A 25,071-nucleotide genomic window follows, 5' to 3' on the forward strand; every position below is an offset into this window, starting at 1 on the left:
TGGCTTATTTTTACCCGTTTAGCAGCAATTATGAAGTTAACTTTTATTTGGAAGAAATTTCCAAATCTTTTGACAACAGAAAATTTGCAACAAAAGTGAAAAACAGAAGATATGAGGCACTTCAGAAATTAATTCCAGAAGTGCCTCATGATTTCAGGGAAATATTTTAGTGATGCAGAAATGAGAAGATGCAACTCATTTATTTAAACAAATGGTAGGAAAGTATATGACAGAATGCAAATGACTCGAAGTGGAGAAGACTGATGAAAATATGACGTTTACAACATTTTTATTATCCTGTCTGGATTATACAGAAACTGAATACTTGTTACAAAAGCAGGCAGAAGAAGAGGAAGATGTATTTCAGGAGAGTGAAGATGAAGATAATCATAGGAAGCAGGAAGAAGAGAAATATTTCGTTGATGTGAAGCCTACTTCTGTGTCAGATTCTGAGAAAAAGTTTGCTTTGGAATGAATTCATCAAAGCTATGTATGAACAGTTTTTGAGGGGAAAAGATCAAGATTTTGATTACAGCACTGTGGATGATAATATAGAATACGATGCTCTTCATATCCTGCAGTTGGATGAAGTTGGACTTTAATTCAGAAGATCCTGACTGATTTTTTATTCGAATCTTGTTTTGTTATTTTGAAAACACTCTGTAACTTATGTAAAGAACCTTATTTGTTTTTCATGTTAGCTGTAGATAAGTCTCATATATATAAAAAATATTTCATGTTAAAGCTGCCAAGCAGAGCCTCTTCAGAACGACCTAGATAGACTTCAGAGATGGTCAGAAAAATGGCAGCTATGCTTTAATCCAGCACAGTGTAAGGTATTGCACCTGGGGAACAGTAACCCCAGAGTAACTTATACACTTGGCAGAGTTGAACTAAAGCTAGTAGTGGAGGAAAGGAACTTTGATATTATGATGCAGTCAGATATGAAATTCTCCGAGCATTGTAGAGTGGTTGCAAGGAGGGCCCATGGTGTCCTATTGATGATTTATCGAACAATCACTAGTAGAGATACGGATGTCATAATCCCATTATATAAGGCTATTGTTAGACCACATTTGGAATACTGTGTTCAAGTATGGAGACCGTACCTGAAGAAACACATTGTTCTACTTGAAAGGATCCAAAGACTGTTAACTTGCCTAGTGATGAGGAAGAAGAAGAAGAGGAATATTTTGATGATGAGAAGCCTACTTCTGTGTCAGATTCTGATGAGCAAAAGGGTGTCTATATGAGGAAAGACTTTGAATATGTGGGTTGCAGCACTTGGAAACTAGGCCCCTTAGAGGAGACTTGATTGAATTGAGGTGTTAAGGCTCTGAGAGGCATAAGCAAAATGAATAAGGATGAAATTTTCACTGTTATAAATGATTCTAGAACTAGGGCCCATAATTTCGAGTTACAGGGGAGTTGTTTACGTTGGATTGCAGGAGTTTTTATTTTAGCCAGCAGGTTATAAATTACTGGAATAAGTTACCTACATGGGTGGTAGAGGCTGTGAGAGTCTGGGGAAATTCAAAGGTCAACTGGATAATTACCTAAGGGCGGAGGGAAATGCGTAGGTTGTCCATTTTCTTTTCTCTTATTAATTATTATTTTTAAAATTTTCTTATGATTAATTTGTTTTTATTCTTATTATTTTATTTTATGTATTTTTTGTTATTATGATTATTATTATTTTTTTTTTTGGCTGGTGCAGCATAAGCCATAGGTTTTCTTGCCATGTGGCCATTATTAATACTAAAAAAAAAATCAATGGAGTGTGGGGGGGGGGGTTCCCCCACTAAAAAACGTATAGTTCAGGTTTGTGTGACACAAGGCAGAAGGGAGCGAAGTGACCTTCTGACTTGTAGATAAAATTAAAAATATAGAAATTACACTATGCAGAATTAAAAATGATAAAAAAAAACAATGTAGCTTTCAGAGGGGACCACCTCCTTTATCAACAGTATGACTTAATGTGTCATGGTACATCCTTAAATAATTGCAGAATCACGTTTCACAGCACATGTTATCGTAGGAGTATAGGCAGTATCCTATGATCAGGAGTATGGAGTTAGGTGTATAGCTATGGTAAGTCTGATTGCTACTACTTCAAGAGATGTGTTAAGCTGTAATTGTTTGGTAAAAATGAGGGTTGGTAAGAATTGCCATCATTTTGATGGCAGGAAGACGTCTCATGTTGAGAGCTGCTGCCATCTGGGTGGTCCTTGGTGTAGGGGAAGGCCGAAATTTCCATACGGCCCACTTCAGTAGCCAGAATTCCCCCACGGAAATCCGTCTAAGATGGGTCATAGCAGTTGAAGTCCAGACTTCGGCACCATAGAGTATGACCGGATAAACACATCTTAATATATCTGCACCCAACAAGCCTGGTCATGGACGTGCATTAGTTGTTGTTTAATCATTCACCGGAGTCAACAGAACTTTATTTGCAAGTGGTCTATGTGCAGTAGAAAGGAGTTGATGTTCAGTCATGTATCCTTTTGTCTTGGCTCTATCTGGTAACCCAGCGGGATTACTGTTGCTTATGGTTTATTGCTCCTTTTTTGCCCTGGAGAATTAGCCTTTCCAGAAACCCAGATTTCCAGCCCCACCACATGAGTGATGATAAAGAAAGTGGTGATAAAGAATGAACACATCAGTGGTGATAAGAAAGGTTAATAGTAAGTTAGTGTGACAGGCAAATTTTCCTTTTGGTATTAGTTAATAAAGACTTTAAATGCCAAGTATTACAGATAAGTTGAATTGAAAGACTTTCTGAAACTCAGAAAAATGAAAGTTATTTATAATAAATTTGTACAGTAGAGAATTACTGTTTGGCACTCAGGGCCAGTGCTTAATTAATTTGATCAGTCCACACTTGGTTGGCTAAGATTCATTTTGGAGTTGAAGTCAGCCCCCCTCTCTCTCTCTCTTGAGGAGGGTGAGAGGAAAGGCCATTTAATCTTCTCTAGTTTTTAATTAACTGATTCAAAATTATAAATGACACAGTTTACATTTTTTTTTTTTTAACACAGTTGCACATGAAAGCTTGTATTTCATAACAGTGTTTTCTATGGTGCACTTCATTACAAGGTGCCTCCGTACAACGTGTCCACCAAATACGGAGGATGTGGAAAGGTTAGAGAATGACCACCGCATATCCTCGGAACAATATGGCCGTAGTTGCTAATGCTCCTAAAAACCAAATAACAACAACTTCATTACAAAACATGTCCAAACTGCACATTTAGTAACATTTTTTACAAGCTGAAGACTTCAATAGATAGAAACAACAGTTGATGTTAAAGTTTTCAGCTGTTTTGATAGCTCACATCATTGAAACTTAAGATGAGTTTCAAATTTGCTACTAGTGTGCGTGCGTGCGTGTTACTACTATGGAGAATTTTTATGTGAATTTGCAACAGGTAGGCTTGGAATTTACTCAAGAATTTACTAATTAATTTCTAATTCACTTGCATTGCCAATACATTTTGAAATTAAGTGCATATAATTGGAAATAAATCATAATGTGTACTCTTATCTCTTTGTGTTTAAGTTATTTTAAACAACGCTTTTCACTTGGGGTATATGAGTATTCCCACTTTAAGAAAAGGTTGAATAGCACTGATCTAAGCATAATTTGTGGCTCTACTATTTAGTGGGGCCACAATTCTCTCTGCAGAACTGACAGTTCCCACAAAATTATCCTTTCGTTCATGAAGTGACAACCACAGGAATAAGTGATTTCCAAACCTGTATTATTGAGCTAGTTAATATTAAAAAGAGCAATTCTTATTGCACAATTTAACTGACCTCTTAATTTTATTTATTCTTTTCTTTGCTATTCCTCTTAGGCAAAAGGTTGGTGACTGTTTTCTTATATTAGAAAACCAAAAGATATCCAGTTATATTTTACTGTGTAAAATTTTCTCTTAATTTTCCTCCATATATATATATATATATTTTTTTTTTTTTTTTTTTTTCTTTTGTAGTATTGGTGAAGATTTCCAAATGCCATCTATTAAACTGATTCATGAGATATTTGGAGAACAACTTCAAAGAGTAAGTTGAACTTACTGTCACACTTTAGTTTATAATCAAGTAAATTGTAGAACTGACATTTTGTGGCAAATGCTTCCTTTGTATGTCTTCTTTATCTGTCTTACTGGACCAGGATATATGTGTTCTTTATCAGTATTCTAAGAATTAGTCACAAAGCCAGAATTGGGCGACTTACAAAGTGAAAATTCTTTGTCCATTTTCTGTATTCTTTTTCATCTTTAAAATTCTTTAAAATAAAGAAAACAGAAAACATTCTGTTTTCTTTATTTTAAAGAATACAGCACAACACAGACATAAAATACAGAAAGCTTTGCTGGAGCAGAACAAATTTTTATCATTCTTTACCGTGTTTGCTGCATTGACACATAAGCACATATATAATTCAACACATACACACACACATAATTCAACAATTGACCTGAATGCTGTAAGCAGTCAATATACAAGTGGCATAAAAGTAAAGGCATGAGAAATAAACTACTTGATTCTCTTAGCATGCTGATTGAACTATGGGCTATTAGCATTGATTATTCATTTTTGTTTATAAATTATACATATTATTTCTTTGCTTGTGCAGTTTGTACGTAGAATAAACTTTTGATAAAATTGAGCTTTGTTCTGATTTACAGTGCTCAGCCCAAAAGTAAGTTTCTTAGAATCTAGAATTCATAACCTTTCGCTATCAAGTCTAGATTTTACTTTTTACCATCATTTATGAATTCTCAGAATGTTGGGGAGTTTGGAATATTGTTATTTCTCAACACTCTGAAAATTACAGCACATTGAACAAGCCTCAAATGTAGGTGGCAGAGCAACAAACATGTTAATTTATGGTTCCATACCAGCTTTCTTTCAGTATTTACTAGTGATGGGTATAATCAATTGATTAATATTCAACTATTTCAATACTCAAAATAATCGATTATATACAGATCAGTTGATTCTGATATTAGCATTAGTAATGCAAGAAAGCAAGCTTATAGAGCATCACTCAGAGAAAAAAAAAAACCTTCCCATTTACCCATCCATTTATTCAAAGTTCATTCTAGTTCAGCCCAGAATTTATTTAAACTGTTAACTTCCACAATGACAGATGGAAGTTCATTCCCGAAATCAACCACCCGCTGGCTAAAGGCAAATTTCTGAACATCTATTCTACAACTGTCTTTCCTCAATTTGAATTTATGCCCACTCAGGTGCAGAATTTGAGCAAGAGGAAGAATCCCATCAGCGTTGAGCTTGCTGAAACCATTCAAGGCCTTATACACCTCAATCAGATCACCTCACAGGTGCCTAGTCTCCAGACATTACAATTTACAGAATTTAAGCCTTTGTGGTAACAGCAACCCTTTGTTCTGCTCACTAATCTTGTTGCCCTTCTCTGTACTCATTCCAGCAGCTCTATATCTTTCCTGAAATGAGGCCTCAAGGTGTGGCCTGACCACTGAGGTGGCTAACTGAGGATAATGAGGTGATTATCCCCTTATACAAGGAAATAATCACCTCATTATCCCGGTTAGCAGAATTCCTATATATCATTGACAAGACCCCCATAAGTTACTCTTGCAGCTTGTCTGCACTGCTCAGAAAACTTCATATTCAACTGCACAGTTACCCCTAGGCCTCTTTCATTCTCCACTACCCCCTGAGTATAATACTGTACAGTTGGTATGTTACTGCTACCTATATAGAGCACTTTGCATTTTTCCATGTTAAACTTCAGTTGCCACCTCTCAGCCCATCTGCTCAACTTTTCTAGATCCTGTTGCAGTAGCATACCATCCTTGCTGTCATTAACAACCATACCAACCTCTGTATCATCTGCAAACTTTTTATTAATCCTGATATACCTCTATCAATATCATTGATAAATACAGAAAACAACAATGGGCCCAACACTGGAACCCTAGGAGACACCTAATAACCTAATGTTATTAGGTTAAACCCTAGGTTTAACCTAATAACATTAGTATACTAAGAGCGGTGTTCATTGATTACCACTCTGTCTTCTCCCAGTCAACGATCCCTTTATCCATAGCAGCAACTTGCTCTTAATGCTATACTGCTCTAACTTGTAGCCTTCCATGTGCAACGGTATCAAAAGCTTTCCTAAAATCAAAGTATATGATATCAAAATTATTTTTTTCATCCAGTTCCTTTGTGACCACATAGTATCCAATCACATTGGTCAGTAAAGACCTCACCTTAACAAACCCATGCTGTGTCTGAACTATAACTGCAGTCTTATCTAGATGATCCTCCAGTGCTTCTTTAACCAGTGACTTGATTATTTTCCCCAGAACAGTTAAACTAACAGGTCTGTAATTACTCATAAGTATTTTGCATATCCCATTCACCCCAGGTGCCTTTCTTATTTTTAACTTCAACAATTTCTCCTCCACTGTGCTCTCAATTATTACAAAATCCTTTAGCTCCCCATTACAGTTTGATAAACTTCTGGAATTCTCTCTTAATAACTCCACATGTGTAAATGTAGATGCAAAATACTTATTCAGTTTGTTTACGTCTGAACAGGATCATCAACAATCGAACCTTCGATATCAAATGGACCAATCTGATTCATCCCCTTCATTCTAGAGTTTGTAAGTTAAGAAGTCTTTACTGTTTTTCTCTGCATCCTTTGCCAAAGATTTCTCGTAATCTGCCTTTGATTGCCTAATTCCTTTGTGACTTGATTACAGACTATTTTACATCTACCATAGTCATCTGTGTCTCCTGATAATTTATATGCATCCCATGCATTTTTCTTCTCCACCACGAGTCTCGTTAGTTCATTTTTTTTTTTTTTTTTTTTTTTATGAAAACCCCAAACACGAAAGGTATCAAAACCTATAGTACTTAGTACCATGCATGGGTTGAAGGAGAAGCATGGGGAGAGGGGGATGCCGGAAACTTTGCTCTAGAGACTAAACATGGGTTTCACCACTTCAAGCCTCCAATAAGCAAAGTGGTGGTATTTCACCGGTTGATGAAAGTCATATACCACCTAAGTGCAATATGCTGTTTGTCTACCTTCCTTATGGCCTGGTAAAGCGCAGCCATGCCTTTCTGGAAATAATCCTTCAGGTCAGCTATAGCTGTTTTCTGTTGCACGAAGAGGTATACCATGTCCCTTCCTCCCTCCTCCCGAGCCACTGTCAATCTCTCTGCGGCCGACTTCAGGTAGTGTTAGTGGCTCTTCAGGTAGTGGCTCGTAGACATCACTGTCCTTGTCTTTCTCATATCCTCTAGACTTTTAAGTCCAATCTATGACCTCGAAGGAGTGGATAAAACTTAGTGAGTTACCACACTCACTAAGTTTTATCCACTGTTAACATCCACTGTTTGCTACTATGATCACAGCAATCGATCAAATATTTCCGAAGATAATTAAAAGGGAAATCACGGACACCTTTTTCGATGATCCTGTATATAATTGCTGTTGTTGGGCATGGAGGACAGTGGATTGAGTGCCAGACAGAACCACCGCGGCTCAGGGCATCTCCCCGAAAGACCCCTCTCCCGATAGGGATCGGTCCGGTTTCGATGCTCCCGATCCCGATGGTGGTGCTCCACCCTGCCATGGCCGCCTCCAGGAAGCCTGCCACTGTCAGATTGACTTTGTAGATCTTCAGCATATCCATCAGCCAGCTAGGAGGAACGAAGTCTAAGGCCCTGCAGTAATCGATGCAGGCTGTTTTCAGGTTGCCCCTGAACTTCTTGTAGTCTTGTACCACAACTGCGGCATCAATGGTTAATTGCTCCTTGCATCCTTTCTGTTGAAAGAAAATCAAGAACATTCAAGAGATGACAGAATGGGAGATTCGAGAAATTCAACAGTCGATCAGGAAGTCCCACAACTGGCAAACCCCAGGAATAGATAACATCCACAATTACTGGTACAAGTTCAGCTGCATGCATGCACACACACACACACACACACACACACAGGCACATAGTGGAGCAGTGTACCCTGACACAATCCCGGAATCTCTGGCTCAAGGAATCGCCCACCTGACAGCTAAGAACAAAGACACCACAAACCTGGAAAATGATAGACATCACCTGTATCCCAACAATATACAAGATCCTGACCAGCTGCATAATTAGAAGGTATCAGACCACTTGGAGAGCCAGAACATCATGGCTGAGCAGCAAAAGGGAGTAAGCAGATGAGCAAAGGATGAAAGGAGCAAATGACCATTAACGCTGCGGCCACGGAGAAAGCCTACAAAAAGCACCGCAACCTATACACGGCCTACATTGACCACCGCAAGGCCTTCGACTCCTCGCCCGTTAGCTGGCCGTTAGAGACACAACACCCACAAAGGCAACCTGACATCCATTTAAGCCTAAATCTTGAACAGCATTTCTTAGTTGGTATGAAAAGTCTTGGACAGTATTTCTTAGTTGGTATGAAAAGCCTAGTAGCTTCCAGGATTACTTCCTTGAATGCTTTCCATTTAGAATTTGCTGTTTGGCAACACATCAGTTGGTCCCACTGTATAAAGTTATTAGCAACAGTAGTGATTGAACAGAACTACTGCCATGAATTATTTGGCCGAGTGGTAATAGCACTTAAGGTTTGATAACATCAAATTCAACTCTTGCACTGTCATCTTTTTCAATTTTCTGGTTTTCTTCTTGTCTATTTTATAATCGCCTACTTTGCATATAATAAATTATGAAAATGCCATAATCGATTATTTTGATTGACTCTTGATTAATGCTCATCAGGTATTTTTAGGTTCATGTTTACTATAAGCCACTTTTGATAACGGAAGTAGCATTTTTCTGAATGCTTCATTGTACTTTTTAATATATTTAATTATATGTGCAAGTACTTTTGTCACTTAGTTTTTATGCAGTTTTATTGTATGAGATATAAATAGATAATTTGTTGAGAAGAAAAAGCGAAATGGGGCAAGACAAAATGGAAGATGAGAGGAAGTAGCACAGCTACAAATTGCAAGCATAATTAACAATAAAAGATAAGAAATGAAATAATACATTTTAAACACAAGATAGAAATATATACAGGCAGTTCTTGCTTTAAGAGGTTTTTTCCAAGTATAAGAAAAATCGAAAATATGAACATTAATTGCAATAAATAAAAAAAAACATTCATAAATATAACATTTCAAACCTGTATTGTATATAATATTTCCTGCTGTAGTAGTACTGTATTATATATATACAAAACAGTACTACTACAGCAGAGATCATACAAAATGAAATAGAAGTGGTCTTCAATATTGCTAACTAATTCCAGCTTGAGGTTTCAACAAATGAGGTTATTGATCTGCTTCAAGCACATAATGCAGAGCTCACAAATGAAGATCGCCTTGAAATGGCAAAATGTGAACAAAATGAGAAAGAAGATTTAACAGCTGAAATTCCTGTTTGTTCCTTCATTCTCAAGGGGCTTAACAAAGCTTTTTGACCCACAGAAAAAGCAATTCAGATTTTTGAGTAACAAGATTCAAATTTCAAGTGCAATAGAAAAGTTGCTACAGATTTAAAAAATGCTTATGTATGCTGCTGTTGAATTTATAAAGAGAAAGACTGTCTTGGAAACTAACTACTCTTGGAGCATTTTTGAAGAAGAGTCCTTGTGCTTCCAACAAACCAAAATCAATGTTGAACCAACAATGAGTGGTGATCATCAAGTATGCATTTAGTCGATGATGAAGAAGAAGAATAAACATTCTTTAACATTTGTATGACATAAATAATTTCTTTATTATTATAATTTGCTTGATTTTAAAGGCTATGTTTTCATTTCTTTGGATAAATAAATCATTGTTTAAGCATAAACTATCATTTTGTTGACCTGTATTTAGTCCATGACCATTACTATGGTCAAATTTTATTGTTGAGAATGTAACCCCTGTTTTTAACATTACGTCTATGGGAAATAAATTCTGTATTTACGAGTTTTCACTTTGCGAGCACGAGCTAGGAACGAATTAACTCGTAAAGTCAGAAACTACCTATGTGTGAAAATGTGTAGTAAGAAACATTAATACAGGGTCTGCAAAGGTGGATATGAGAAGTACACAAAGTGCCTGAACTAAAAGGGTTGAAAAAGGTGAAAGAATGTTAAAATCCTAGTACAATTATGAATTAAGATAAGTAATGGCGTAATTAATAAGCAAAAAGGAAGAAATGGGACTGTGGAAAAGGGAGAAAAATATAATAATAAAATAAATTACAAAGGGGTATAATTGTATTCAGATATGGGTGGCCAATTTTAGAAAGAAGGTCAAATATAGGGATGGCAAATATGCAAAATCTGAAGACAGTTAAAAAGAAAAATTGACAATGGCCAGGTATTTCATCAGGGGACTACTCCTGATGAAATGCCTGGAACTACGTTTCAAAACATGTCCATAGTACAAGAAAATGGGAAAAATAAAAAGTAAAGTCCCTATCTTAATAATATCGGACAAGGTAATCCCTACGCAGTGTAAATCAAAGTTAAAAATATAATAGTGTTTACAGTGTGGTATGGGGAAAAAATATAAACAGTAACAAGACAATTTATAGTACAAATGTAATTTGCAGGAAAACTATGGTTAAAAAAAACTATATTTAAAAAAAAAAAAAAAAAAAGTGAACAAGCAAATGGTATAGGGTGAGGTAAAAAATTCTCGAGGATGGGGAAGGGAAGAAAGAGTGGTTAAATGAAGATGAAAATATCTATAGGATGAAAGATAGTAGGAGCATTTGTATCATCGTAATACGAGGGTGATACGAACAGATGGGGAAAGGGTGGTTAAATGAAGACGAAAATAGTGATAGAATGAAAGATAGGAGTGTTTGTATCATTATAATACGAGGGTGATACGAATGCTCCTATCTTTCATCCCATTGCTATTTTTGTCTTCATTTAACCACTCTTTCTGCCATTCCCCATCCTCAAGAATTTTTTACCTTGCCCTATACCATTTGCTAGTTCACTTTTTTTTTTTTATTTTTTTTTATATAGCTTTTTTTAACCATAGTTTTCCTGCAAATTACATTTGTAGGAAATGTGAACAAGCATTTGCTTTTTCACATTTTTTTTTATTTTTATTTTTAATCATATTTTTCCTGCAAATTACATTTGTGCTATAAATTGTCTTGTTACAGTTTGTTTTTTTTCCCCATATCACACTGCAAACACTATTATTTTGTATTATATTTTTAACTTTAATTTACACTGTGTAGGGACTACCCTGTCTGATAGTATTAAGACAAGTTTTACTTTTGTATTTTTTCCCTTTTCTTGTACTATGGACAAGTTTGGAAATGCAGTTCCTGATACATGGTCAGGAGTAGTCCCCTGGTGAAATGCCTGGCCATGTATCAATTTTTCTTTTTAACTGTCTTCAGATTTTGCATATTTGCCATCCCTATATTTGACCTTCTTTCTAAAAATTACCCACCCACATCTGAATACAGTTATATCCTTTTGTAATTTATTTTGTAAACCCCTTTGTAATTTTTGTATATCCCTTTGTAATTTATTTTATTTTATTTTTCCTTGTCCACAGTCCCATTTCTTCCTTCTAGCTTGTTAATTATGCCATTCATCATCAACAGCTATTTTCAGTCCACTGCAGGAGGAAGGCCTCTCCAGAAAATTTCCAGTTCCTTCTGTTTTGTCAATGGTCGTCCATTTACTACCCACAAACTCATGAATTTCATCTGTCCATCTCCGTTGTTGTCTTCCAGGTTTTCTTCTAGCTCCTCTTGGGTACCATTCTGTTATCATGTCTTCAAGCCATATGTCCTGCCCAAGACCATTTTGTTCTTTAGTTTTGATAAGAATGTCCTTTACTTGATGTTGTTGTTGTTATTTGGTTTTTAGGAGCATTAGCAACTAAGGCCATATTGCTCCGGGATATGCGGTGGTCATTCCCTGACCTTTCCACATCCTCCGTATTTGGTGGTGACGGGCTCAAACCCTGGTCTAATCAAGAAGCATGTGCTATACACTGCTGCTCCTTCCCACCTGGCTACGGATCCTTTACTTGAGTTTGATGCCTAATACATGTGTTTCTCTTCTTAATTAACAGTCTGATTCCCAATATAATTCGTTCCATTCTTCGCTGTGTTGTTCTCAGTTTCTCTTCCATTCTTTTGGGGAGTGCCCAAGTTTCACTTCCATAAGTCATGGTGGGTAGTATACATTGGTTCATTATTTTATGTTTCAGACAAATTGAGATATTGCTACCTCAGTAAGTGACTATTTCCTGAATGCTACCCATCCAAAATTTATTCTTCTCTTGACTTCCAGCCATTTATCATTATTACAGCTTTAGACTTGTCCCAGATAAGTATATAACTCCACCTTTTCAATTACTGCTCCTTCAATCATTATATCCCTTTCTATGGCATACTTGTTCATCATTACTTTTGTTTTAGCCATATTCATCTTTAGTCCAAAATCCTTACTAACTCTGCATAACTGATTATGATTTTCCTCTAATTCTTTGGGATCGTGGCTTATGACCACGATGTCATCTGCAAATCATAAATGGTTTAGGCACTTTCCATTCACATTGACTCCTTTCTGCGACCAGTCTAATCTTCTGAAAGCTTCCTCAAGGGCAGCAGTAAACAACTTTGGAGATAGTGTCTCCTTGTGGAACTCCTTTCTCAATATTAAATTTGGTACTGTCTTTGTCTAGTCTAATAAAGGAAGTAGCATTCTCATATATTTTCTTCAAAATCATAATATATGGGATATCTATATGCCTTGTCTTTCCAGTGCCTGAAACATTGCCTTATGCTGTATGGACTCAAATGCCTTTTCATAATCCACAAATGCCAGGCATGATGGTGTTTTATATTCATTTGCTTTCTACATTAGCCGTGACATTACGTGAAGGTGATCCATAGTTGAGAATCCTGTCGTAAAGCCAGCTTGCTCTTTTGGTTGATTCTCATCAAGTATTCTTTCTAATCTGTTAGTAATGACCACTGTGAACAACTTGTAGATGTTTGATAACAAGCTAATTGGTCTATAATTTCTGATTTATCTCCTTTCTTATGCAGCAAAACTATGATTGCATTATTCCACTGCTTAGGCGTCACACCTTTTCTAATGCACTTTGTGAAGAGCCTTGCCAGTTTTTGTGGTATGTCTCTTCCTCCCAATTTTAACAACTAGACAGTAACTTCATCCTCCCCCGGGGCTTTCTAATTCTTCATTTTCTTCAACACATGTTTTACCTCATCAGGAAGGATATCGGGTATGTCGTATGTGTTACTAATTTGCAATCCATCTTCCCCACTGCTGGCTTCATTCCCTCATAACATAAAGTAAAATTAATAAGGAGAATTAAGGAAAAAAAGGTTGGGAATAAATTTAGAGTAGCCCAAAGTAATTTGATGGGTATTAGCATTAGTAGAGGCATATGATGCAAGAAAGCAAGCTTATGCAGCCTAAGCAAAAAAAAAAAAAAAAAATTCCCATTTCACCCATCCATTTGCTCCAAAGGTTTGTCCAGTTCTTGCTTAAATTTATTTAAGCTATCAATTTCCACAACACATGTAAGCTCGTTCCAGAAATCAACTACCTGCTGGCTAATGGCAAATTTCTGCATGTGTATTCTACGCAACTGTCTTTATTTGAATTTATGCCCCCTCAAGTTCATAATCTGAACAAGGGGATGAATTCCATCAGCATTGAGCCTGCTCAAACCATTCAAGGCCTTTTTCACCTCAATCAGATCACCTTACAGGTGCCTAGTCTCCAGATGCTGCAATTTGCAGTACTTAATCTTTTCTTGGTAAGAGCACCCCTTTGTTCCTTTCACCAATCTTGTTGCCTCAAGGTGTGGTCTGACCATTGCTTTATACAAAGGGATAATCACCTTATTTCTGCTAGTAAAATTCCTGTGTATCATTGACACGACCACCCCTGTGACCTACTCTGGCAGCAGTTTATGGGGGGGGGTCTTGTCAATTATAATACAGGAATTTTACTAGCTGAGTTTTCTGAGCAGTGCCTGTCTGCACTGCTTAGAAAACTTCATATCTGATTACTCTGTCTTTTCATTCTTCACTACCCTGAGTGTAATACCACACAGTTGGTACATTTCTCTGGGGTTACTGATACCCATATGCAGTACTTTGCATTTGTCGATGCCACTTCTCAGCCCATCTGCCCAACTTTTCTAGATCTTATTAAAGATATATTAAAACCTGGCATGTAATTTACGGTTGACATGACAGCAACAAAAAAAAAAAAATATATATATATATATATATATATATATATATATATACACAAAGTGTGTGTATATATATATATATATATATATATATATACACAAAGTATATATATATATATATATAGACAGCAAAAGAAAATTAAAAAAAAAGAACTATTAATATAGGAATGAGACCGGAGTTGCAAGCAGCATGTAGTGGGAATAGTTGTAAGTAGCACATAGTAGATGTATGCAAAGGCTAATAAAAACTGAAGAAAAATTAAGTATAATGTGGAGAGTGAAATGGATAATGAAAACTAAAGGAAATATGGATGAAACAGTTATAGAAACGAACTTAATATGATCGAAACTAACAATAGGACAGGAACAGGAGTCAAAAAAACCACATTGGCAAAAACAAACTATTTAAGGACGTTGATAGTTCCTTCAAGGGGTGAAAAATGTGTGTAGGATGAAAACATCTAAATATTTGAATTTTTTTTTTTTTTTTTTTTTCAAATATTATTTAGAGACCATGTTGCATAACAGATAAATACAGAAATTATCAACAGAGGGCACTGTTTATGGTTGGAGGAAGTTGTTCTATAATGACTTTCAATTTGATGGCAAAAAGCATAACACTTAAAATGACCCTTTAGAAACTCCCTCTTGTCAAATGCACCAAGTTAGTCAGTGAAAATAAGATGGCTTCTAAGGAAGTTTTAAGATCTTTTAAAATACCAACTCTCCAGGTTGTGTCATATGATTTTTCCACACACACATATATATATATTAAAATAAAACGCCGACCCCAGGTGCTTGTCTGAAATGCTTGCATTCAGGGAAGCATCTTGGATAGATGTTTTCAGTTGAATTAAATATGGACCTCATATCATTCAGAGTCCACCATTTAGAACTAGGACTGGTCAGATAAGCAATAAAGTAAACTGGATCCATGATTCTTTTTGGCTCTGACATTGAATATGACATGCTTTGGCATGTGCAAATTTAAAGGTTAGTAGACTGACTGTAGCAGAATAGTATAGTAGTAGTAGTAGTAATGGAGGTTGTTGTTATTTGGTTTTTTAGGAGCATTAGCAACTAAGGCCATATTGCTCCGGTGCGGTGGTCATTCCCTGACCTTTCCGCATATTCCGTATTTGGTGGTGAGGGCAGTAATGGAGGTATGTGATGCAAGAGAGTGTATGAGCTTATGTAGCATTAGCCAAAAAAAAAACACAATGTCACACATCTATTCTCTTTAAAAGTTTGTCCAGTTCCTCGTTGAATTTATTTAAGCTATCAACTTCCACGGCAGATGGAAGTTTGTTCCAGCAATTAACCACCCGCTGGCTAAAGGCAAATCTCCACACATCTATTCTACAACTGTATTTTCTCAATTTGAATCTATGCCCCCTCAGGTTCGTAATCTGAACAAGCGGAAGAATCCCATCAAAATTTAGCATGCTCAACCCATTCAAGGCCTAAACACCTCAATCAGATCACCTCGCAGGTGCTTAGTCTTTAGCTGCTGCTGTTTGTTTGTTATTTGGTTTTTAGGAGCATTAGCAACTAAGGCCATATTGCTCCTGGGATATGATCTGGGGACATTCCCTGATCTTTCCATATTTGGTGGGCACAGGCTCGAACCCTGGTCTAATCAAGAAGCATGTGCTACGCACTGCTGCTCCTGCCCACCTGGCTACAGAGGTGCCTCTAGCCGCTGCAATTTGCAGAACTTAAGCCTTTCTTGGTAAGAGAACCCCTTCGGTCCCCTCATCAATCTTGTTGCCCTTCTCTTACATGCTCAAGCAACTCCTCATCCTTCCTAAAATGAGGCCTCCAGATCTGTACCCGGTACTCAAGGCATGGCCTAACCATTGCCTTATACCAAGTGATAATCACCTCCTTTTCCCTGTCGCCTCCATGGGCAGGAGCAGCAGTGTGTAGCACACGCTTCTTGATTAGACCAGGGTTCAAGTCCATAACCACCAAATACGAAGGATGTGGAAAGGTCACGGAATGACCACCGCATATTCACAGAGCAATATGACTTTAGTTGCTAATGCTCCTAAAAACCAACAACAACAACATCCTTTTCCCTACTAGAAAAATTCCTGTATGTCATTGACAATACCCCATGACCGGCTCTCCATTGTCTCTCTGCCTGTTCGTCTGCATTGCTCAGAAAACTTCTTATCTGACTGCACAGTTACTCCCAGATCTTTTTCATTTTCTAGAACCCTAAGTACAGTACGAAAAAGTTGGTATGTTTCTGTGGGGTTACTTCTACTAATATGCAGTACTTTGCATTTGTCAATGTCAAACTTCAGTTTCCACTTTTCAGCCCATCTGGCCAAATTTTCTAGATCCTGTTGCAATAGCACACTGACATTAACAACTTTCCAACCTTTGTATCATCTGCAAACTTCAACATTAAGCCTGCTATACAGTCATCAGTATCATTGACAAATATACAAAACAACAGTGGGCCCAACACTGAACCCTGGGGGACTCCACTAAAAACATTAGTCCACGAAGAGCAGCGTCCATCGACTACCACTCTGTCTTCTCCCACTCAACCACCCTTTTATCCATTGTAGCAACTTATCCTTAATACCATACTGCTCCATTTGTACTGTTCTTCCATGCACAACAGTGTCAAAAGCTTTCCTGAAATCCAAGTATATGATATTAAAATTATTTTTTGCATCCAGATCTTTTTTAACCACATCATAGTATCCAATCAAATTTATCAGACAAGACTTTTCCTTAACAAAACCATGCTGTGTCTGAATTATATACTGCAATGCATCTTTAACCAGTGACTCCATTATTTTTCCTGGAACAGAAGTTAAACAAACTGGTTTGTAATTACCCGTGTCACCCTTAGATCACCATTTGTGAATTGTGGATACATTTGCACATCTCCAGTCCACAGGGACTACCCCCCCCCCCCAGAGTTCAAGGATGCTCTCAGAATTATGGCTAAGGGTTTGCTTACTTCCTTTACTGCCTCCATTAATATAACTGGATAGATCTCATCCATCCCTGGTGCCTTTCTTATGTTTAACTTCAACAATTTCTCCTCCACTTTGATCTCAGTTATTACAAAATCATTAAGCACCCTATTACAGTTTAATAAATTTTTGGCATTTTCCTCCCTTAACTCCTCATGTGTGTATGTAGATGCAAAATACTCATTCACATTATCATCTATCTGAGCAGGATTATCAACAGTCGAACCAACGATATCAAGTGGACCAATATGATTCATCCCCTTCCTTCTAGAGTTTATATAAGTAAAGAAGTCCTTGCTGTTTTTCTTAGCATCCTTTGCCAAAGATTTCTTGTAATCTGTCTTCACTTGCCTAACCTCCTTTGTGACTTGATTACAGATTAGCTTATATCTGCCATAGGCTTTTGTGCCATCTGATAATTTGTGATCCCATGCATTTTTCTTCTCTGCCACAAGTCTCATTAGTTCATCTGACAACCATTTAGGCCTAAACCTTGAACGGTATTTCTTAAGTTGGAACAAAAAGCCTAGTAGTTTCCACAATTAATTCCTTGAATGCTTCCCACTTAGAATTTGCTGTTGGTGACATCATTAGTTGGTCTCACTGTACAGAATTGAAAAACTGTCTGAGACCATTGTAATCACCTTTACAGAAGCAAAAATCCCTCCCTTTACCCCTGATTGTAATTATATCTTTAAGTAAATTCCACATCAGTACACTGTGATTACTGCTACTTAGTGGTTAATTTATCTGCAAATTCCAAAGGTCGTGGGCTCGAATCCTGCATTGGGCTTGGATCACAGCAGTGCAAAAACCTTGGGAGGTGCATTATGGCCACAAAGCCAATAACTAACAAAAAAAAAAAAAAAAAAAATCTGCAAATTCTTTATACATGAATAATCACTGCTGATAATCAGATCAAGTGTATTATACTCTCTGGTTGCCTTTTGAAAGTGCTGCTGCAGAAAACAGTCATCCAATAAATCCACAAAAGTCTTGCTAGTGTGCGAGTGACCTACCCACAAGTTCCAGTCAATATCTGGGAAGTTAAAATCCCCCTTTATCAGACAATCTAATTTACTGGCCCACTCTATACATTTATCTGTATATTTGTTCATTGTACTCATTAGACCTATAACACACTACTACTCTTATTTTTGCTTTCCCAGTTATATAGCACCAAACTGACTCAACATTGCACTGTCCATCTGGATGCACTTCCTTAGATTTTGTTTTTCTTAATTAACAGCATATCCCTTCCTATCCTGTATATTCTTTCTGTGCACATTGCACCCCCCAAATTCCAATTCTGCACTGCTTATCTGTGTGACACCATGTCTTTGATATCCCAACAGTATCTGCATTTGATGTCTTGACCAGCACTTCAAGTTCATAAAATTTATTTACTATACTTTTAGCTTTGGTGTACATGCAAGTATACATGCACCTCTTCTTATTCTTAGTTACCCTAACACTGCCCATTTATTTATTTTTTTCATGATGATTCCTACCAGTCCCTGAAACCCCACCCCAGCACCCCACTCCAGGCCACTTCTCATTCTGATAGAAGTCTTGCAAGAATCACTTTCACCTCTGCCTGTGACTACTATTAATGATTGGAATATCTCGCCATCCTTATTCTGTGCCTTTCTTGCTGCTGTGCATTCTATACTCTGCCATGCTTGGGAAATGGTAGAAATTAGAAAAATGTTTCTGGAATTGCAATTAAGATGCGTGGTGGTTTAGATGTTTAGAGCCACTTAGGCAAAATTGTGCTTATTTCACTATTGGAAGGCAGTCTAGGAAGTTAATTTATTTAGCATCAGAGAAGATGGTAGTTCTATTTTAAGACAGGTAAAGATTTCATTCAGATTTTTTATTATTTCTTATGATGTGTGAAAGTAATAAGGGATCTTGAGTTGTACAAGAAAATGGAAGTTAGTGCTTCTAATATGCAAAAAATGTGCACATTCCAAAAGAATGTGCTTGGCTGTAAGTTGGGATGAACAGTGCATGCACAGAGGTAGATCTTTCCCACAAACAGAAATAGATGGGTTAGGTGAGTGTGCCCTGTTCTTATTTGTATCACTACTACCTCCTGTCTATTTTGCTGAAAGTTTGATTTCCACAGTTGTGGTTCTTATTTTATTTGTAAGAGTTTTACTTACATCTTCCAAATCTGTACCATTGGATTATACAGCTTCATTGAATGTGCATCAGAAAATCTATGTAAAAAACAGCACTTGCAAAAGATGCAAGTGCTGTTTCAACTGGTTGTGTAGCTGTTTGATCAGCTTACTCATTACCTGTAATACCAGCATTCCCATGGGCCCAGTAAAACCTGACAAAATGATTGTCATTTAAATTTTTCAGAGGACTGCATTTGATTTTTTACTGGACGTAAAAAAGTGAATTTATTCTCTAATTCCAAGATTGCACATATGAAATCTGTATTTATTATGTTCCAAGTTCAGCTGAATGTTGATATTGTCTTGGGCTAACTTGATCATAGTTTGCCATTTAACTACCCCCATTCAATTGGAAGAGATATAGAAATAACATAGGGAAGGGAAGGCAATAGCAGCACCCATTGCAGCAACAGTTTTTGAGCTATCAGCATATATCAGACAATTCTGACTGAATTGTCTGATATACTCTGTTGTGTGTCCCTCATGAAGTTGTGGCTATTGCAGTTTTATAGTTTGCTTTCCCCACTATTTAAAATAAGTGTCACAAACAGCAAGTTTAATCAACCAAGAGAGATCAGGTATATTAGTCTCCTGAAGTAGAGTACAAGTACTGATGCCTCCATAGCCAGGTGGGAAGGAGCAGCAGTGCGTAGCACACGCTTCTTGATTAGACCGGGGTTCGAGCCCATCACCACCAAATACGGAGGATGTGGAAAGGTCAGGGAATGACCACCGCATATCCCCGCAGCAATATGGCCTTAGTTGCTAATGCTCCTAAAAACCAAATAACAACAAGAACAAGTACTGATGTGCCACTGGAATATTAAAACTGATATTCCAGCGGCACATCAGTACTTGTAGTCTAATGTCAGTGGGGCTATTTTCAGATTGCTTACTGTCATAAATTGTCCACTGAAGAGTGCAGGTTTAACAGAGTGGGTTGGAAGACTGAATTTTGGTTGCATATTTGAGAAGCAGAATTTTTCTTCTCAGATTAAGTGGAGATTTATTTGCTTCCATATATAGGCTTTGAATAAGAGACATTCAGAAAGCCCTAGGGCAGTGCAAAGGGCACTACGATGAATGATGTTAGACTAAGAGCACAATAATCTAGACTGGATCTGATAAGGTCACAATACAAGAGCAACAGAGCAAATCTATCAGCACCCCATATCATGGCAGAGATGGTTTTGAGCATGTTGAGTTTAAGCAGACAGCTCTTAAATATGTTTTATATACAGCAAAATTGAGTTTGGAATCTAATATTAGATCTAAGATATGAATATTACCTGCTTGAACAAACTTGATCAAATGAGTCTTTAATCCGAGTTTAGGTTCAGGATGTAGTTTACGCTTCTTATAGAAATGAACTGCAACAGTTTTATATGCTGATATATAGTATCTATTCTGCAGAGTCTATATTTCTAACTTATTTATGGAAATTTAAAGCTGCCTCTTTAGTTGTGTGGATGTTCTGTGAATGACATAACAATGTTGAGGTCATCACCATACAAATATAATTCAACAGTATTTGGGATATTCTGTGCTATAGCATTCAGTTTTATTGTGAACACAGGGACTAAGTATTGACCCTTGTGGGACACCTTCCTGTGGTAAAGTACTGAGAAAGTACATTCTTATGTCAGACTTGGGTAGTTCTTTTCTGAAGAAAGTTTTGGAAATTGTGTTAATGTCTACGAAAACTAGAGTATAGTTTTTGAATGATGTCAACCTCGATGTGGTATCAAATGCCTTTTGTATATCGTGGCTTAACATTGCAAGATGTTCATTTCTGATGTAAGCATTATGAATACTGGTCTAAAGAAGATTGTTTTGTCAGGATCTAGGCTAATTATTGTTCAGTTTTTGATTATAAAGAATTCATGTAAATCATATATATATATATATATATATATATATATATATATATATATATCTATATATATATATCTCATTTGTTTGTAATGTTTTACTGTGATGGCTAGTGAGGGCGATTGGCTGATAACTTTATAAGAGTGAGTGATCCTTCCTTGGTTTAGGAAAGGTGAAGATAACAGAATGTACACATGCAGTATCATGTGTACATGATACTGCATGTGTACTTTCTAGTAAGATTTCATTATAGAAAGGTAACAGGGAATTCACATATGTGTTTGTTTTATCGGTATACAGGGTGTCTCAAAAATACACAGCATAACTTCAGGAATGAGTTCCTCACATGTAGACAATAAAAATAATTTATATCAACATAGTTCCGGAAATGCTTGGTTTCCAAGCTTTGAAAGTCTGTCCATGACACTTAACTGTTCACATCACCTTATAGTAATTGTTCAAAATGTCCACCTTCTGCCTGAATACAGGCCTCACATCGACGTCTCAGGGACTCGCAAAGACGATGCCAAATTCCTGGCATGTTTCATATTGTCTCACAACCTGCCACAATTCGATTGCGAAGAGTTTCCCCATCAGCTACCAGAGTTGAATACACCAAGGACTTTAAATGGCCCCACAAGAAGAAATCCAGTGGGTTTAAATTAGATGAGCAAGGAGGCCAGGCAGTTGTACCTATCTGTACCTATACCTATCGACCAGGAAACCTTCGATTCAGGTAATTGCGGGCTAGGTGGCTGAAATGTGCAGGAGTGCCATTGTGAATGAAGTGCGCTTGTTGACAAATGATCAGTGGCGTGTCGTCCAAGAAATCAGGCATGTTGTTTTCCAGAAAGTTTCTGTATGCCCCCTGTGAGTTTGTTTGAAAGTACATGGGGCCCAAATAACTTATCACCAAAAACATCTGCCCAGAGGCTGAACCACTGTTGGTGATGTGATGGAAGAATTGCATGTGGGTTTCCCCCTTTTTTTTTTTTTTTTTGTTAGTTGTTGGCACATCGGCTTCTGTGGCCATAATGCACCTCCCAAAGGTTTTGCAATTTTACTCTAATCCAGGCGGGATTCAAATCCGCGACCTTTCTGTTGCCAGACAGGCACTTTACCCACCTGGCTAGCCCGGTCGGCTTGTGGGTTTTCCTCAGCCCATACATGCTGATTGTGAAAGTTTTGGATTCTGTCTCATGTGCTTCATCTGTGAATATCGCTAAGGCAGGAAAGTGAGGCGTTTTATCACACTGCTGCAAGAACCACTGGCAGAACATTACTCGTCCAGGGTAATCTGCTGGTGACAGGGCTTGTACCCGTTGCAGATGGTAAGGATAAAGTTGGTGTTCTTGCAACACTCTCCAAATAGTTGAACGTTGAACAGCCAGTTGCATTGCTATTCTGTGTGTGCTGATTCTAGGAGTGGCATGCACAACATCCAAAATCTCCTCTATTTCAGGAGTCATAGATCTTGGCCATCCTCTGTTGGCAGCACGAGGTGTAAAGGTCCCATTTCACAAAGGCAGAGATGGATACCTTCAAACGTTTTCCTGTCTGGACATCTTCGTTCTAGGAACTTTTCGTGGTAGTAGTAGTAGTGGCACGTGATGCAAGAAAGCAAATGTATGAGCTTATGCAGCATCAGCCAAAAAAAAAAAAAAAAAAAAAAAAAAATCACACCATTCCCTCCAAATGCCTGTCCAGTTCCTCCTTTAATTTATTCAACCTATCAACTTCCACAACGACAGATGGAAGTTTGTTCCAGCAATTAACTACCCGCTGGCTAAAGGCAAATTTCCGCACATCTATTCTACATCTGTCCTTTCTTAATTTGAATTTATGCCCCCTTAGGTTCGTAATCTGAACAAGTGGAAGGATCCCATCAGAATTCAGCGTGCTGAACCCATTCAAGGCCTTATACACCTCAATCAGATCACCACGCAGGTGCCTAGTCTCCAGCCACTGCAATTTGCAGAACTTAAGCCTCTCTTGATAAGAGGATCCCTTCATTCCCCCCTCACCAATCTTGTTGCCCTTCTCTGTACATACTCAAGTAAATCTACATCCTTCCTAAAATGAGGCCTCCAGACCTGTACGCAGTACTCAAGGCGTGGCCTGACCCCATTGCCTTATACAGAGGGATAATCACCTCCTTTTCCCTGCTAGCAAAATTCCTATATATCATTGACAAAACCCCATAACCTGCCCTGGCAGCCTGTCTGCATTGCTCAGAAAACTTCATATCTGACTGCACAATTACTCCCAGGTCTTTTTCATTTTCCACCACCTTAAGTGTAGTACCACACAGTTGGTACGTTTCTCTGGGGTTACTTCTACCCATATGCAGTACTTTGCATTTGTCAAGGTTAAACTTCAGTCGCCACTTCTTAGCCCATCTGCCCAAATTATCTAGATCCTGTTGCAGTAGCATACTGCCATTACTGTCATTAACAACCCTGCCAACCTTTGTATCATCTGCAAACTTCGACACTAAGCCTGATATACCTTCATCAATATCATTGATAAATATACAAAACAACAGTGGACCCAACACTGAACCCTGTGGGACTCCACTAATAACATTAGTCCAAGAAGAGCAGAACCCATTGATTACCACCCTCTGTCTTCTCCCACTTAACCATCCTTTTATCCATTGTAGCAACTTACCCTTAATACCATTCTGCTCCAATTTGTACAATAGTCTTCCATGCGCAACAGTGTCAAAAGCTTTCCTGAAATCCAAATATATGATATCAAAATTATTTTTTGCATCCAGTTCCTTTGTAACCACATCATAATATCCTATCAAATTTGTAGACAAGACTTTCCCTTAACAAACTCATGCTGTGTCTGAATTATTGCTGCAGTCTTGTCTAGATGATCCTGCAATGCATCTTTAACCAACGACTCCATTATTTTACCCGGAACAGAAGTTAAACTAACTGGTCTGTAATTACTCGTGTCACCCTTCGAACCCCCTTTGTGAATTGGGAATAAATTTGCACATCTCCAGTCCGTGGGAACCTCCCCTGAGTCCAAGGATGCTCTCATAATTATGGCTAAGGGTTTGCTTAGTTGCTTTGTCGCCTCCTTTAATATAACTGGATAGATCCCATCCACCCCAGGTGCTTTTCTTACGTTTAACTTCAACAGTTTCTCTTCCACTTTGCTCTCAGTTATTACTAAATCATTAAGTATCCTGCTACAATTTGATAACCTTCTGCCATTTTCAAACCTTAATAATTCCTCATGTGTGAATGTAGATGCAAAATACTCATTCAGTTTGTTTGCTATCTGAGCAGGATCATCAACAGTCGAACCATCGATGTCAAGTGGACCAATCAGATTCATCCCCTTCCTTTTAGAGTTTATATAAGTAAAAAAATCCTTGCTGTTTTTCTTAGCATCTTTTGCCAAGGATTTCTTGTAATCTGCCTTCGCCTGCCGAACCTCCTTTGTGACCTGATTACAGATTAACTTATATCTGCCATAGGCTTCTGAGTCGCTTGGTAATTTATATGCATTCCATGCATTTTTCTTCTCTGTTACGAGTCTCATTAGTTCATTTGACAACCATTTAGGCCTAAACCTTGAACAATATTTCTTAATAGGTATGAAACTTTTAGTAGCAACCACGATTAATTCCTTGAATGCTTCTCACTTAGAATTTATTGTTGGTAACATCGTCAGTTGATCCCACTGTACAGAATTTAAACT

At 37.5% G+C, this 25,071-nt stretch overlaps 2 protein-coding genes across 2 annotated transcripts in view; both read left to right on the forward strand.

Moving 5' to 3' along the window:
* Positions 1-170, forward strand: part of dgt6 (dim gamma-tubulin 6) — an 80,566-nt gene extending 80,396 nt beyond the window's left edge. The window contains exon 6 of the mRNA XM_090389951.1: positions 23-170. Within this exon, the coding sequence (XP_090246077.1) occupies positions 23-170 (148 nt within the window). The remainder of the gene's footprint in view (positions 1-22) is intronic.
* Positions 171-271: 101 nt separating this feature from the next.
* LOC150089334 (uncharacterized) overlaps positions 272-25,071 on the forward strand; it is a 121,906-nt gene continuing 97,106 nt past the window's right edge. Inside the window, exons 1-2 of the mRNA XM_090389952.1 lie at positions 272-459; positions 3,996-4,065. Of these exons, the coding sequence (XP_090246078.1) occupies positions 272-459; positions 3,996-4,065 (258 nt within the window). The remainder of the gene's footprint in view (positions 460-3,995; positions 4,066-25,071) is intronic.

This window comes from Mastigoproctus giganteus, chromosome 2 (assembly GCF_048544385.1).
Source record: "Mastigoproctus giganteus isolate SK-2022 chromosome 2, ASM4854438v1, whole genome shotgun sequence".
Taxonomy (NCBI): Eukaryota; Metazoa; Arthropoda; class Arachnida; order Uropygi; family Thelyphonidae; genus Mastigoproctus; species Mastigoproctus giganteus.